At 42.3% G+C, this 15,362-nt stretch overlaps 1 protein-coding gene across 9 annotated transcripts in view; it reads left to right on the forward strand.

Moving 5' to 3' along the window:
• CADPS (calcium dependent secretion activator) overlaps positions 1-15,362 on the forward strand; it is a 352,734-nt gene that overhangs the window by 201,657 nt on the left and 135,715 nt on the right. For all 9 annotated transcript variants that reach the window (XM_082209239.1, XM_082209246.1, XM_082209238.1 and 6 more), the window contains exon 12: positions 9,063-9,199. In XM_082209239.1, the coding sequence (XP_082065365.1) occupies positions 9,063-9,199 (137 nt within the window). The remainder of the gene's footprint in view (positions 1-9,062; positions 9,200-15,362) is intronic.

The raw sequence follows: 15,362 nt of genomic DNA on the forward strand, positions 1-15,362 counted from the left end.
TTTAGCAAAACAACAGTCTTTTTTAAAAGAAAGAAACTGTAAGGGATCTTTAGCTGCTAAATCATATTTTTGTTTCCTTTCCCCTAATCCTAGGTTTTTTAAAAGAAAGACAAGCTGAATCCATCCAAATAAAAACAAGTTCCCCTTCCCCTCCATGTTAACTTTTAAACAATATGCTGTACTAATTTTTTATTTATGTTCAAAAAGCTGTTCCTCATACAAATGGTGAGTGCACCTTTACTTAAGAGAGAATTGGAGCTTTTACTGGTCACGAGAGCTGGCAAATATGTACCTGGAGTATTCTGAATGCAATAATGAAATGGAGCAGGTGGCAATACTCCTTTCCCCCTTTTCTTTCTTTTTTTCCATGAGCATACCCTGGATACCAGGCAGAATTTCTTCACCACTTCTAGCAAATACTTTTGTTTTATTTTATTTAAATTCTTTTACTCAATTTTTCTTTTCTTTTTTCTTTTGAGTTCTTTCTAAGTTGGTGGGGGAGGTCTAAAGAGGATCAGATTTGCTATAGAACAGAGTTGGGGGTAGAAAATCTGGATTTTGCTTCTTTTTTAAAAAAAGAAAGACTGAATGAATTCTGGTCTGACAGTATGTATCTTGCATTAGAATGCATTGCTATCCTCTTAGTTGTTTTATTTTCAGCAATGTGTGTGCTTTTAGTTGCTTTAGTCTCTATTTATCTCTCATGAGAACACTGCTTATGTTTTCTTGTATTGTCAACTTGCAGGTGCTACATTACAGGAATGCAGTATTATAAGACAAATTCAGTTTTCACATTTTTTTTTGCATGAACTTCAGATATACTGTAAATCACTGTCTGGACCTTTTAACAGAAATGCAATGCCAAAAAAAATAAAATAATCCCCTCTAATTACTCCATTCAAAACAATTCAAAATGCAGTGACTGGCACGCTCCTTTGTTTTCGGAAATCTGTTTATTGAATGGACCACTTAGTTTATTCAGAGCACCACTAAAACATTACCTATAAAACACTTTTCTGATTGCAATAACATAATTTAGTGATTTACAGTCAAATGCATTACTGGAGAGAAACCATTGAAACAAATTTAAAGGAATATGCTTGTTTATGCCATAGGGAGTCAAACACTATAAAGCATGGTCAGTTTTGTTTTGTTTTGTTTTTAAAGCAACTGAAATAATACCAAAGAAGGGATCAGTATTGTATGAAACTTTACTCAAGTGAGAAGTCCTATAAGAACAATCACGTTGGCTTCAAACCAGGGGCAAAATTATGGCACACCCTAAAACAACAAGGGAGATAGCAACCTCGTGTAATTAGATTTGGTACGCCAAATGCCAAGATAAGCAGTGAGGCAGTGTTTAGAACCGAATTATATGCTGCTCAGGGTTTTCTCTCTTTCTCTGCCTGTCCCTCTCTCTCTCTCTCTCTCTCTCTCTCTCAATTCTGAAGTGTGCTTGTTCTCTTTCGACACTTTACTGCAGTGTTTTGTTACTAAGTAGTTACTTTCTGTGTATCCATTCAGCGTAGACCTATGAGACTATGAAGGAGCATAGTAGTTCTTCAAAGCATGCAATTGCCTGTGTGTGCAAGAGGCTGGGAGTTGCCTGAAGTCCCTTTTGCCCTCTTATCCACTGTTGTGCAGAGCTAAAGAAGAGTTAAGAATGGGGGGGAGAGAGAGAAAGAGAGAGAGAAAGAATGTATGCTTCCCTGACTATGCCAATAAAGAATCTTCTAGAAATATCTGTAAATGAATAGCTGCCATCAATCATTGTCATTCCTTTATTTCATGTCTACTGATGAGGTTGACTAGTGTCATTGTTTGTTACTGTCCAAACCATAACTTCATTCTTGTAACGTCAAGCAGATATGACAAGCACACATTTTCCAGATGAATAAAATACAAAGTCACCTTTTAATTTACAATTCAGCGGTTGCTGGTGGTTGCGTGTATATATATATATGTATATATATGTGTGTGTGTGTATATATATATATATATATATATATATATATATATATATATATTAAATAAACAAATCTGTTCTAAAATAATAATGTACTCAGATGCTCATTTGGCTTTTTGAGCTAAAACAAAGCTACTTATTTCCTGCGAAATAAACAAAACAGGTTTTTAGACCCTTGCAAACGAATGAATGCGCTGCAGCCTTTTATAACAGGAATCATTCATGGAGTTTTGCACCCATTTGTAAGGCTCCATCAGAATGTGTCTAAACTCTTGATGTAGCAACAAGAAGAAAAATAAATAGAAAGAGAAAGATGCTTGACGCTTCTGTCTACTTTGGTCAGAAGATAACACACCCAAAGTAGCCTTTCTACAGCCAACCTTATAGCACCAGGAGGGGGAAAGGCAGGATTTTTCAAAGCTGTATTTTCCTGATGGCAACATGCCTTTTCAGAAGTGAGGCATATATACAAAACATTATTAATGACAGTAGAGGTTTACAATGTCTGCTGATTTAACCCGCAAATTGCCGTGCTTGTATAGGAACATACCTTAAATCAAGTCAGGCCACTATTCCATGTACCTTAGCACTGTCAACACTGATTTGCAGGTATCTGGCAGGGGTCTTTCCTAGTCTTACCTGTCAATGCTATAAATAGAACCTGGAATCTTCTCTACTGTAGAGATTGCATGCTGATCTGAAGGAGAGCATCAACAGCAGCCCCATCTGCCTATAACAAAAATCCAGTCCACATGGTCCCTTGTCCAATGGGACAACTTTTTAAGGGGCACAGCAAGGCTGCAGCAGGAAGAGAGCAGCTGAAAAGCCCCCACTGATTCACAACCAATATCTTCCCCCCCCCAAAAAAATACATTTTAATGCATGGTAGTGGGAGGAGAAAGAAACCTCTCCAGAGAAGCATTCTATTATGAAAGGCTTCCATCCAAAACTTGCAAATAATTTAGTATTGTTTGTGATACCAAACTCCTATTATGGAATCTCCCCAAACCTCCCCAAAACAAAACATTTCCTTGGCCTTCAGCACCGTGTTGAATGCGTTGGAGTCTTTCTGCAAAAAATGTAGCACACAGGCTCCTGCTGGCAAGAAGAGGGAGAGGTAATTCTTGGCAAGTCCATCGTCTCCTACATCAGGCATGGCCAAACTTGGCCCTCCAGAAGCTTTGGTACTACAACTCCCATCATCCCTAGCTAACAGGACCGGTGGTCAGGGATGATGGGAATTGTAGTCCCAAAACATCTGGAGGGCCAAGTTTGGCCATGCCTGCCCTACATCCTCCCTACTACACTTTCCCGAAGAGTCCCCCAACTCTGCAGAGCAGTTTCACAGGGAAGGGGGAATCTATTAACATGGCCTTCGCCTCCCATGAGCGGAGGTCCAAGCCAAAGAATCCTAAATGTGCCAAATCCTTTAACATAAAGACTTCCAAAAGTACATTGCTGTGGAAGTTTACATTGTCATTGCTGTTGTTGACAAGAAGATCAGGGTTTTAGAACAACCAAAATAGTTTATTGCTAACCAGTGATTCATTTAAGATCTCTAACAACCATCTGTAATATTCAAGGAATGGCATAAAACCCACCTAATCCTGATAATTGGTTAAAATCTTTTTTCAAACTGTAAAGAATATTTATATTTCAATATAGCTGGCAGGGATTGCATTGAAACCATTAGACCCATATGTAATTTAAAGTGGAGCAGGAGGGAAGGTAACAAAGGACAGTAGGTTTAGTTATCATGCTTTGCTTTTCCTAGAAAGAGAAATGTTTTAGTGCAAGTCTATATTTCTGCCCCAGCCAAATCAACACTTGCTAAAAATGGAAGCCAATCAAAAACCCTAAAACAGCTTGCTGGTGCATTTATTTTATCATTTTGATGAAGGGGGGAAAAACAGCATTGCCAACGTAGGATGTTAATTAATATTTTATCCTCCAACATAGATTCTAGGTATTCCAAAGAGCTACAATGCAATTAGAAAGCATAACATTTAAAGTTGTGTCTGGGTGCCTAATCTGCAGCATAATCGCTTTCCAAACCCATCTCCAACTTGAGCCATGTTTTATTTTTATGTATCCAGATCTAAGAGGGCAATTTTGAACATCTTCCGTTCTTCAGTCTTAACCTGTAGCTAATGATCAGTGAACACTATTTGAACGTATAAATTCAAATTGCTCTGTAAGGCCTGTGCCATCGTCCATTTCAGTATCTGGATCTCCAGCAGATTGTAATCTGTCTGAGGAACCCACGTAGAGAACTTTGCAACTGCTTTGCTCCCCTTCACAGGAGTAGCTGAACAAGCCAGGGCACAGCTCTTTACCATAGTTCCCCTTCGTATGCAAACCCAGAAACCATGGTCGTTGGCCTCCTGACAGGCCAGAATATGAAGGCATGCTTAGGTTTGCACCTAACAGAAGGCTATGTTTAAGTGCTCCTCCGGTTGCTCACACAAAGAGAGGAATGAAGTGGCTGCAAAGGAGCTCAGTACACCCACCTCTATGTAGCTCTTGCTCATTCTGGCTTTGCAACATGACTGCAAACTTCACCAGCACCTCTTTTCGCAGCAGTGGCTTTCACAGAACTGACTTCACATGACAAACTTTACACAGAGGTGCAAGCCAATCGGGAGCCTGGGGCGGCGCGCATGCCCTGCGCCCAGGGGCAGGGCCAACCACCCACAGGGTGGGGCCAGCCGGGGCAGGACGCTCCGCAGGGCCTCTTGGCTACCTCCTCTCACTCAGTCTGCCTTGCAGCTGAGGGGGAGGCGGCGGGCAGACTGTTTGGGGCAGTGCGGAGCCTGCGCACATAAACCACCGCATCTCTCCCAGGAAAGACATGTGGCTTGGGCGCGCTGCAGGCCCCATAGGGAATGCCACCTGGCATTTTGTCACCCCCCTCAGTGGCAACACCCGGGGCGGACCGCCCCCGCCGCACATCTCCTTCTTCCGTCCCTGCCTCTGTGGGAACAATAGCTTCTGCATGGATGCTGTATGTACATGGCCGCTGGGATGCGCATGATTGCAGCAGCTCAAAAACGTGGTACCCATGATCAGCGGTTGTGTGCAGCCCCCATGTGGAGGCATTGGTTCCCCTAACTGCACCTCCACATGAGCCTAACCCAGCCACCAGCATAATGAGGGCTGGGTACGTTCACACGTTACCCTGGGAGCTTGATGCGGAGGCTTCTAAAGCTTGGGAGCTAGGTAGAAGATTGCTTGGCAAGTTGTTAAACCTCTAATAAATTCCATACCACCATTACCCCATGGAGTGTACACAGGCAGTATTCTTAAAACTGTCAACCCCATCCCATCGTGAAATTGTCACCTCATGGTAATCATCACATCAGGCTAGATATTGACATAGAATGGGTCCAACACATGTTGGAAGGACACCACTGCCCCGGGGTGAGCAGTAAGCTTCTGGGAAGTGATTCCAGGATTCGACATTATGCAGCCAAGCTGGTGGGGAGGGCAGCGCAGTGAGCATGATAGAAGCAGGTCTGGTTTAGGCCAACAGCACCTGGCTAGAGAAAGGCTGTCCCTGGAATGCATTGCTCAGTACTGAAGGTGGGGGCAGTATTTATCAGTACTCTCAGTGGAGGGAAGAGCACTCCTACTTAAACAGAAAAATGATGGTGTCTGGGAAAATGAGAAGTTTTCAATGTACAGGGAGAAATTTTTTAATATGGGGCAGCCGGCAGTCATCCTGTTCTTCCCAGTTACAGGCTGATGCGGTGCATTGCAGAAAGTTTTGCCACATGCTCCCTAGTTTGTCTACTACAAAAGACCATGGACCACAATCCTGGCCCAAATTGAGTCAGGTCTAGAGTTGAGGCAATATAGGACAGGATGCTACCATCTCAGGGCACAAAAGCAAGACCAAGACACCTAGTAGGAAGCTCAGGGAAGCAGGGAATTGATGGAGGCAGGCAGACACTCTCAAAAGCTGATATGTCAGTCTGGTTGCCTGCAGCCTATCTGCTGTTCTTACGGGAAGCTGGGTCAGTGATGACTCAGCAGTGAACTTTGTCCCAGCTGATTCTTATTTCTGGTGTTAGCAGGTAGGATGCAGGGGAAGTCATTGACAGGCACAGCCATGCACAGGTGCAATTCTTTATCTTTGCAAAAGCACCCATGTGCATGACATGTATTCAGAAGACCAGTTTCTACTGCAAAAAGAGAGAGAGAGAGAAGTAAACATGTTTCCCACCTATACTGAGAGCCATGTCTAGTGATAAAGACTCTGATGTAAGCTTCTGTTTTTTTAATTTTAAAAAAATCATGTAGGTTAGTTCATTTAATTTTTAATAACTATTAAAAGAGGCTGAGCATGACACTGGATTCCTGTGAGGTCAGAATTCTACCCGCTTAGAGGATGAGGGGCGCTTTCAACTTGTAGCCAGTTTACTCTGGCTCGCTTATTAAAGCATCGGGATTGACAAGGCACCATGGCTCATAATTGGAAAAGTCATGAAATATCTGAGCAGAACTGGCAAATGAAGGCCTCCAGCCAATTTGTCAGCTTGCAGTCTACTCGGGGAAATTTGAACACTACAGCCTTGATTATTTAAAATAATTTTAAAAAGCTTCATCCAGCCTGTTAAAACTGTGAAGCTTCTCATTTATTATGTGTTTATTATTCTGGCTGCTGTAAAACTTGAAAATGGCAGGGGTGGGGAAGCCTTTTGCTGGTGTATTTGTATTCATCAAATTGATCTTGGCCCAGAGGGGATGGGCATCGTCTGTCAAAAGAGATAGACAGCATCTGATTGGTTGCTCATAGTGTGCTGCAGTTTGAAACCCAAGGTTACACTGGACTGTGCTGACGGTCTTAAGCCTGAAGGGAAAGTAAACTTACAGCCTGGTCCATTGTAACTTAACAATGCACAATCATCAGTACTGATGATGGGATGACATTCTCTGCTGTAGCCTGCAGCTGCCTTACTCTGCCTAATGGTAGAGCCGGCACTATGGCTTACAGCCAAGGTGTTTGACTTAATTCACACATTCCTTGCCACTGAACTGAGAAACATACAGGGCTAATTATGTAGCATCAGCCGACCAGATAAAACTATTTTTAACGCTGCTCTGTAGATGTGCAGCTAGAAATTAATTTGATAAAAGATAAATTAGAAGATCAACCAGTTATTGAATAAAATGTTCATACTGAACAAAAAACATAAAACCATACTCTGGAATAACGTATCCTATCATTTCAGTGGGTTGCAGGTATGCCCCTCAAAATTCAATGAGGCTTTATTCCAAGTCAGCATGTACAGGGAAAGGTTAGGCTGCCATTTTTAGTTCGACGTACAGAATCAAAGAAACACATACATTATTTGCTGAACTAACACCTTGTTGCAGTTAATGGAGATGCTGCAGGTTTTATAGTTTGCTTGTGTAGCCTTTTAGAAAACCAAAATCTTCTATGTAGATAATATCCTATAAAAGGTTCGTCCCCTCCCTTCTCGTTTTCTTTTTTATTAAAAAAGGCTGCACTAATTCCTTAATATAGGAGCCGGGCGTTCTCAAAGCAATTTGTGCAGTGCTCCCCACTTCAGAAACCTTTCGCAGAAATCTCCTTTGTTTCTATATAAGCACAGCTCCACTCGCTGTTTTTAAAACACAGGCCTTTAAAAAGAGAAAAGAAAAATCTTGTTGTGCTTTTGAAGTGAGAATCATCCCAAAGAAACTCTAGGTCTTCATTTTAAGTGTGCTATTGTGCCCTTCAGCTTTGCTAATTCTCTTAAGACCTTAGTAGGAAGCTGTAAACAAGGTAGGGATTTAAATCCCGATTTCCTGCTTTATTTGTTGAGGATTTGTGCAAGGCCTCACTTAGCAGAAAACTGAGTCAATGGAGAAAAAGAATTTAAGGGAAAGGGGTTATTTTAATTCTGTTGCTCCTGAACAAAACACATCTGCGTTAGGACTGGAAACAGTGTCTTTTGTAGACATGCCCCTGTCTGCAAAATACTTCCTGCTATCTAGGTATGATTTTAATTAATTAATTAATTAATTAATTAATTAATGTGGGTAATAGGTGTAGCCTCGGTAAACTTGTACCAGAAGACATCAGCTTAAAATGAAACAAACAAAGTGGGTATTTTATCAGAGTTAAACATGTATTATTTATATAATGTTAGCCGCTCTGAGCCCAGCTATGACCAGGGAGGGCGGGGTACAAATAAAAAAATATTATTATTATTAATAGGCTAGGGTAGCATCTTGCATTTCTCCTGTCCCCCACAAAGTAGAACAGAAGTTGAACCCCGATACAATGCTTAGGTTGCAATCCTATGTGCACTTACCTGACGGTTAGTCCCACTAAAATCTGTAAAACATACTTCTGGGTTGAAATGTATATAGGATTGCACAGTAATTATCTGAATCAATTTTTAATAGGGTCCAAAAAATAATAATCAGACTCCTCTGTCACTGAAATAGAAATTGCACCTCCACTTAACTTGTCTATGATGTTTAGAGGAGCATCTTTTATGTTGTTTCTTCCAGAAAAGATTTAAATCGGCTGTAAAAAAAAATAAATAGCAAAAAACCCACACCCCTATGTCTGCAGGTTGAGTAAAAAAACAAACAAACCATGATGGATAAGATTTTAGTCCCAAAAAGTCTAAAAGGGCTTATGCTTAGCCAAATATAGTAAAATTAAGAAAACATAATGAACCACATTTCCTTAGAATGGCAGAATCTATTACAATTATTTAGAAATATATAAATAGGAACTGGCTGTTTGTTACTATCCTTCTAGTTTGCTTTTTGGGATGAGTTGTTTTGGAGGTTTGTTTGCTTTCATGAGGGAAAAGTTCTCTTGTTAAGTACAGAAGAAATGCGCTCAAGTGGGTTAGATGCTGATTCCAGTACCTTTGGCCTCAAGGCAATAAAGAAGTGTTGCAAGTTGACAATGGAAGCTGAAGACTATTTGATAGAGGCTTGTGAGCCTGGAATTCAGCCGAATGCTAGGGAGCAAAGTAGTTCTCGTGCTTCATTTAATAGCATTTGATGCATCTTATGCAATGCAACGTTTCTCTAAATTGTTTCTTTCTCTATATGTATAAATGAACAGATGCAGATAGAGCTCAAAAGCATGGCATGGATGAATTTATCTCTTCCAATCCCTGTAACTTTGACCACGCTGCACTCTTTGAGATGCTTCAGCGCCTCACTTTGGACCACAGACTTAATGATTCCTATTCTTGTCTGGCAAGTATATTCTTTGGTCTATATAATATCAATACTGGGCACCAAAGTCTGATTTGGGGAAAGTCTGTGCCGTGCCACTGCAATTAGTGGAAGCCGTGCCTGCTTACTCCAGGTCCGAAACTGGCCCCCAGACGTCTTATCTTTCAAAAACAACCTCTGTTGAACCTACTGTCTTTGCTAGCCATTCTGCACAGCATAGGGTTTCATGTTTCCTTTTTAATAAAATATTGACATGTAAACGCTAAGAAACAAGAAACAGAACTGACACTCATACTTTAGTATCCATCACTGCATCACGTCATATCCTAAGCAGCAAAGTCGGTGGAATTGAACCAGGAAATAAATTTGGCCATCGCTAAAAGGTAAAGAGACCCCTGAAAAGGGACGCAGGTGGCGCTGTGGGTAAAAGCCTCAGCGCCTAGGGCTTGCCGATCGAAAGGTCGGCGGTTCGAATCCCTGTGGCGGGGTGCGCTCCCGTCGTTCGGTCCCAGCGCCTGCCAACCTAGCAGTTCGAAAGCACCCCCGGGTGCAAGTAGATAAATAGGGACCGCTTACAAGCGGGAAGGTAAACGGCGTTTCCGTGTGCGGCTCTGGTTCGCCAGAGCAGCGATGTCACGCTGGCCACGTGACCCGGAAGTGTCTTCGGACAGCGCTGGCCCCCGGCCTCTTGAGTGAGATGGGCGCACAACCCTAGAGTCTGGCAAGACTGGCCCGTACGGGCAGGGGTACCTTTACCTTTAAAGAGACCCCTGACCATTAGGTCCAGTCGTGACCGACTCTGGGGTTGCAGCGCTCATTTTGCTTTATTGGCCGAGAGAGCCGGCGTACAACTTCCGGTCATGTGGCCAGTATGACTAAGCCGCTTCTGGCAAACCAGAGCAGTGCACGGAAACGCCATTTACCTTCCCACCGGAGCGGTACCTATTTATCTACTTGCACTTCGATGTGCTTTCGAACTGCTAGATGGGCAGGAGCAGGGACTGAGCAACGGGAGCTCACACCGTAGCGGGGATTCGAACCGCCGACCTTCTGATCAACAAGTCCTAGGCTCTGTGGTTTAACCCACAGCGCCACCTGCGTCCCTAGTCGGTGGAATTGAACCAGGAAATAAATTTGGCCATCACTAACATGTGTTAAATTCCTGTGTAATTTTTAATGTACATTGCTATTTATTGAATGTTACTACACCCAAAGCTGTGTTTGATCCTGCAGTTGGGACTTTAGATTTTACTTGACTTTTGGTGTCGGGTCAGACACCTTCAGAACATTACACTTTTTTCTGTGGAATGCATATACTTTCACAGTTATATGTTATAGTTCGCTTGTTCCTATGATGGCAGGATTACAGTTCTGGCACACCTCCTTGATTGTACTGAACATAATTTATAAAAGTTATTTGCAGCCTTGGACTCACCCTGTGTAGCTATGTCTTGAAACCATTTAAATCCTCCAACATAGCTTTCCTCTGCTGAGAAATTCAAATTGTGACAAGACTCACCTACTCGTCTGTTGTTTCAACTACTAGACATAGTAGTTAAAACCCTACACAGCTTTGGTCCAGTATACCTGAAGGAGCGTCTCCACCCCATTGTTCTGCCCGGACACTGAGGTCCAGCTCTGAGGGCCTTCTGCTGGTTCCCTCACTGCAAGAAGTGAAGTTACAGAGAACCAGGCAGAGGGCCTTCTCAGTAGTTGTGCCTGCCCTGTGGAACACCCTCCTGTCAGATGTCAAACAGATGAATATACAACCTTCTGTAGACATCTGAAGGCAGCCCTTTTAATGTATGATGGTCTGTTGTCTTGCTGTTGTTTTTCCAGTCAGATGTGCAGGGTATAAGAAATAAATACATTATTATAGGATCCTGGGAGATTTGGAATAACATTTCAATGAAATTTGCATTGGTTTGGATGTTTTTTTCTCATAATGGGGGCCTGAATGATTACCCTATTGGAGTCATGAAAGGTTTTCTCTCCAGATCAGACTGGATTTGTTTTTACCTTTCATTGCTGCATGATATGTTCTGCAAACATTCTTGTGCTGTGCACATGATTATGTGGCCATGTTTATGGTATGCTTGGATCTGCATTGGACAGTTGAAGGGTGGGGAGAATGAACAGAGCTGTCCTCAGGCTTGGGAAGAACATAAAGGCAGACTTGCAGCTCTGTCCACAAAGGTTGCTAGTAAAGTAAAGTTGTCTGCACAAACCTACATCAATGAACTACGGTACGTCAGTGGCCAATAAGGAAAGAAACAGCTGTCTTTAAAAAGTTTTCTTCATTGATCACCTCAAGGTGATGTCTACTCACCATGAGTGACCAGGTGAACATCTTATTTATCAAATCTCAGCGAAGGCTTCCTTCTGACTACAGTTCCATTATTCTAAATAGTTGTTTGGCTCTGTGAACAATGTTTAAAGTGGGTGGGCATTGCTTACTTGAATTTATTTTCTGTGTTGTTGTTGTTTTAAATCAAAACCTTTGTTTTGAACTTGGCACTGGCGGTTTTGCTGGTATATTGAGGCTACAATTCTACTTGCCAGCAAACAAAAAGTAAGTGTAACAAGCTATCTCTATCTTACCAATTTTTACCAATATAAAAAACCAGATACCAACCAAGAGAATAGAATGGATCCTAGAGAGGGGGGGGTTGCTGCTAGAGACAAGTGAATTCCCCTTTGCTGGCTCCTAAAATGAAAACTTACCGTATTTTTCACTCTATAAGATGCACTTTTCCCCTCCTAAAAAGTAAGGGGAAATGTGTGTGCGTCTTATGGAGCGAATGCTCAGCGCTCCCTTCAGAATTTTTTTTTTTCCTCTTCCAAAAACTGGGTGCGTCTTATGGTCTGGTGAGTCTTATAGAGCAAAAAATGCGGTATCCTTGTGTCTAATGTACTGGGTAGCTTTTCTTTGGGAGGCAGCAGATGCTGATTCATTCACCTGTAACATACATGCCTCAGAGAAACCACTATCTATAATGCTCATCTGCATTCCACGTCTTGGCTGCATATGAGCTTCCTTATAAAATATAGTTTTTCTATTTTACCATTAAAGTTAATGAGATGAAATAAAGCTGCCTTACATTCCTGTTTCAAACACAATATATGGAATAATATGGAATCTTAAACACAATATGTGAAGCCTTTGCAGCCCATTTATTTATACTTATGTGGATTTCTTAAAGGTGTGTGCATGTGCGGTGAGAGAGAGAGACTCTGTGTGTGTCAGTTCCATACTAACAATATCAATATCAAGTTCTCTATTTGCTGGGCTTCACACAGCTTGACTCACTAAGATTTTTTTCAAGTTGCAAATAAGATGTAAATACCAACTGGTTCACAGGTGATCCTGCCATGACTGGAAGCCTGGCCCTGAAGATAACATGTAAAGAAAATTGGGTTCCCTCCAAGTAAGATCTGCTCAGAACGGACCCACTGAAAGTAATGAATCTATGTTAGTCATGCCTGTTAACTTCAGTGGGTCTACTCTGGGTAGGGCTAGCATTGAATGCAACTTATTGCTAATTTCCCTGCTCAGGAGAGAGCACATCTGCTCGCATGTAAGTGAAACTGTGTGAATCAGCCCATAGTTCAACGCTGCCATAGATGAGTCAATGCAGAGGCGTCCCGGGGGAACTCAAGCAAATGTACCAGAGGGCCATGTCTCTCTGAGTTTAGAATGAATACAGTACCCCTCCCTCGCTGTTGTAAAATGTGCCTCTACAGTTGTTCTTATGGCAATTCTTGCTCGCTCTATGACAGTTTCATAGACAGATAGATGCCCTAGAAACAGCATCCTTGCTCTTTCTTGAGCCACCGCTGTACAGCTTCGCTTGATTCCCCACAGAGGCAGAGATTTGTATGAAAACAAAGAAATTGACTCATCGCAGATAAGACAGAGGCGACACTTCTTGGCAGGGAGAAGCATTTGGGGGAAGAAGCAGAGGTGTTGTTGGCACCATTTACTGAAGCTGCCTGCCACAGTCTTCATAGCCATAGGCTCCCTCTCTGCAAATGGCCTTTTAGAAGATGCCTCTACTGTCCATCACTGGTACTCACTCCCATATTTTAACACTGCAATTGGTGCCTTTCCGCTCTGCGGATTTGACATGTGGTGACTTAACGTGCTTTGTTCTACTACTCTTGAAACGGACCCAAAAGCTGCAGAGATAAGCATACTTTCTTTTTTATATATGAAATGAAAATTTGCATTCAAACGTTCTAAGAGTTTGAAACACACACACACACCCAAAAAATGGTGGCATTCGGAGATTGCAGAGTTTCTAAAAATATCAAACTGGATGATTCCAAAACATTCTGTATTTTTGAAAATCAATAACATCTGCGATCTAAATATTCAATGGGAAATGCCTGAAGGCCTAGTCTAAGGGTGTTATATGAATAGTCTTTCAGTAGCACCTGGGAATTTTTTGTCAGTTGTTCAGTTCAGAATCTTTAGTATTATTATTTGTTACTTTCCCATTTTAAATATTATTCTAAGTAAAAACTATTTATTTTAGGCCATTTTGTAAACTAAAATGAATACTACAAAAATGCAAAATGAAACCATTAATGCCATTTACTGATAAATGAACTAATATCAATCCCTTCTCCTTCTGACATTACCTCTTTCAGCCTCCTGGCTCTCGCTCAAGACCCAAACAAACTGCGAGGTCCTCCTCTCAAAAAAATAAATAAATTTCACAGCAAAGAAGGTTCCTGGAACCTTCTCACACCATTCAAGCTCTAGGCTTGCTTTTGATGGGTAGGCACAAAGGTAAATAGGGCTTCCTCTGGCTGCCCACAGCTGTGTCTCATTCAGTGCCCAGCTGCAATCCACACACCCAATTCCAGGCTACAGAGGTTTGGTGAGCTACACAGAAGTCCCCAAAGACGGCAAAGAAGGCACCCCTCTACACAACAGTTCTTGCTCTGGCCCCTGCGTACCTCTCTTGATGCTCCCTATCTCCTATACACTCAATGAGGGGGGGGGAGGACTGTATGGATCCATCCACATCCCAAATTACCTATCACCACATATCTTTCTTCCTTTTTGTTTTGTCCTCTTCAATAGCTGTCAGGTTTTGAGGAATTGGCTTCCTCCCCCATGGCAGTAAAGAAAAGATCAAACGAAAGGAACGTCTTACCAGTTAGAATCTTTAATAATCACAGCGAGAGAACAAAGAGCACATCTACTAGAAATGGCAGCGCTCCCAATTAAGGGTCACCCCCCCAACCCTATTAATCTACGTCACTCCTACGTCTTGTAATCTGAGCTTGTACCCTCTGCGCTTTCTGTTCTAACACTTTCTAAACTCTCTGTGTCCTTGGAGCAGGGGGTGGACGCTGTCCAGAGACTGTGAATCTGTTAACTCTCTCTTTCCCGATGCTGCTTCTCCTAGCTGTTCCCCATCCAGTATTTCCCAGCTTCTGCCTTCAGAACTATGTCCCTCTGCAAACCACTGTTCCAAGTCTATACTGTCCTCCTGATCCTGCAAGAGGAGGGGGAGGGGGATCCTACCATTCCTTCTCAGTGCAGCCCTCCTCAGCACGGTCCCTGACAGTAGGGAAAGCCATTCATGAAAGGCAAGTCACCCTGCTCACAGGCTTCATTAATAAAATCTGCAGCTTTGGGCTTTTCCGCCGTTCCTGAACTGGGAATAGCAATGGTGTTACCATTTGTGGAGTTTGCACCTGTGCCTTATAAGGTTCTCCACTTTACAGTGGTGCCCCACAAGACGAATGCCTCGCAAGACGAAAATGTCTTGCAAGTTTGTTTCCTTTTTCTTAACACCGTTAATATAGTTGCGACTTGACTTCGAGGAGCAACTCATAGAACGCGGTGTGGTAGCCTTTTTTGAGGTTTTTCGTGATTTTTGAAGCTTTTCCAAAACTTTTCCAACACCGTGCTTCGCAAGACGAAAAATTCGCTAGACGAAAAAACTCGCGGAACGAATTAATTTCGGCTTGCGAGGCACCACTGTAGACTCAAGCTTCCCAATACATTGCAGAATGTTATCTGGTAGGATGTCAAGTATTTTCTAAAGATGGTTACATAGTCGTGGTCCCAACAAATAGCCCATCTACCGTTTTCCTGTTATCTTCTGCCAGCGCTTTTATGCATTTTTTTCCTGTGGTTCAGTGTTCATTCACGAAGCGGTGAACT

This window comes from Podarcis vaucheri, assembly GCF_965113315.1.
Source record: "Podarcis vaucheri genome assembly, chromosome: 2".
NCBI lineage: Eukaryota > Metazoa > Chordata > Lepidosauria > Squamata > Lacertidae > Podarcis > Podarcis vaucheri.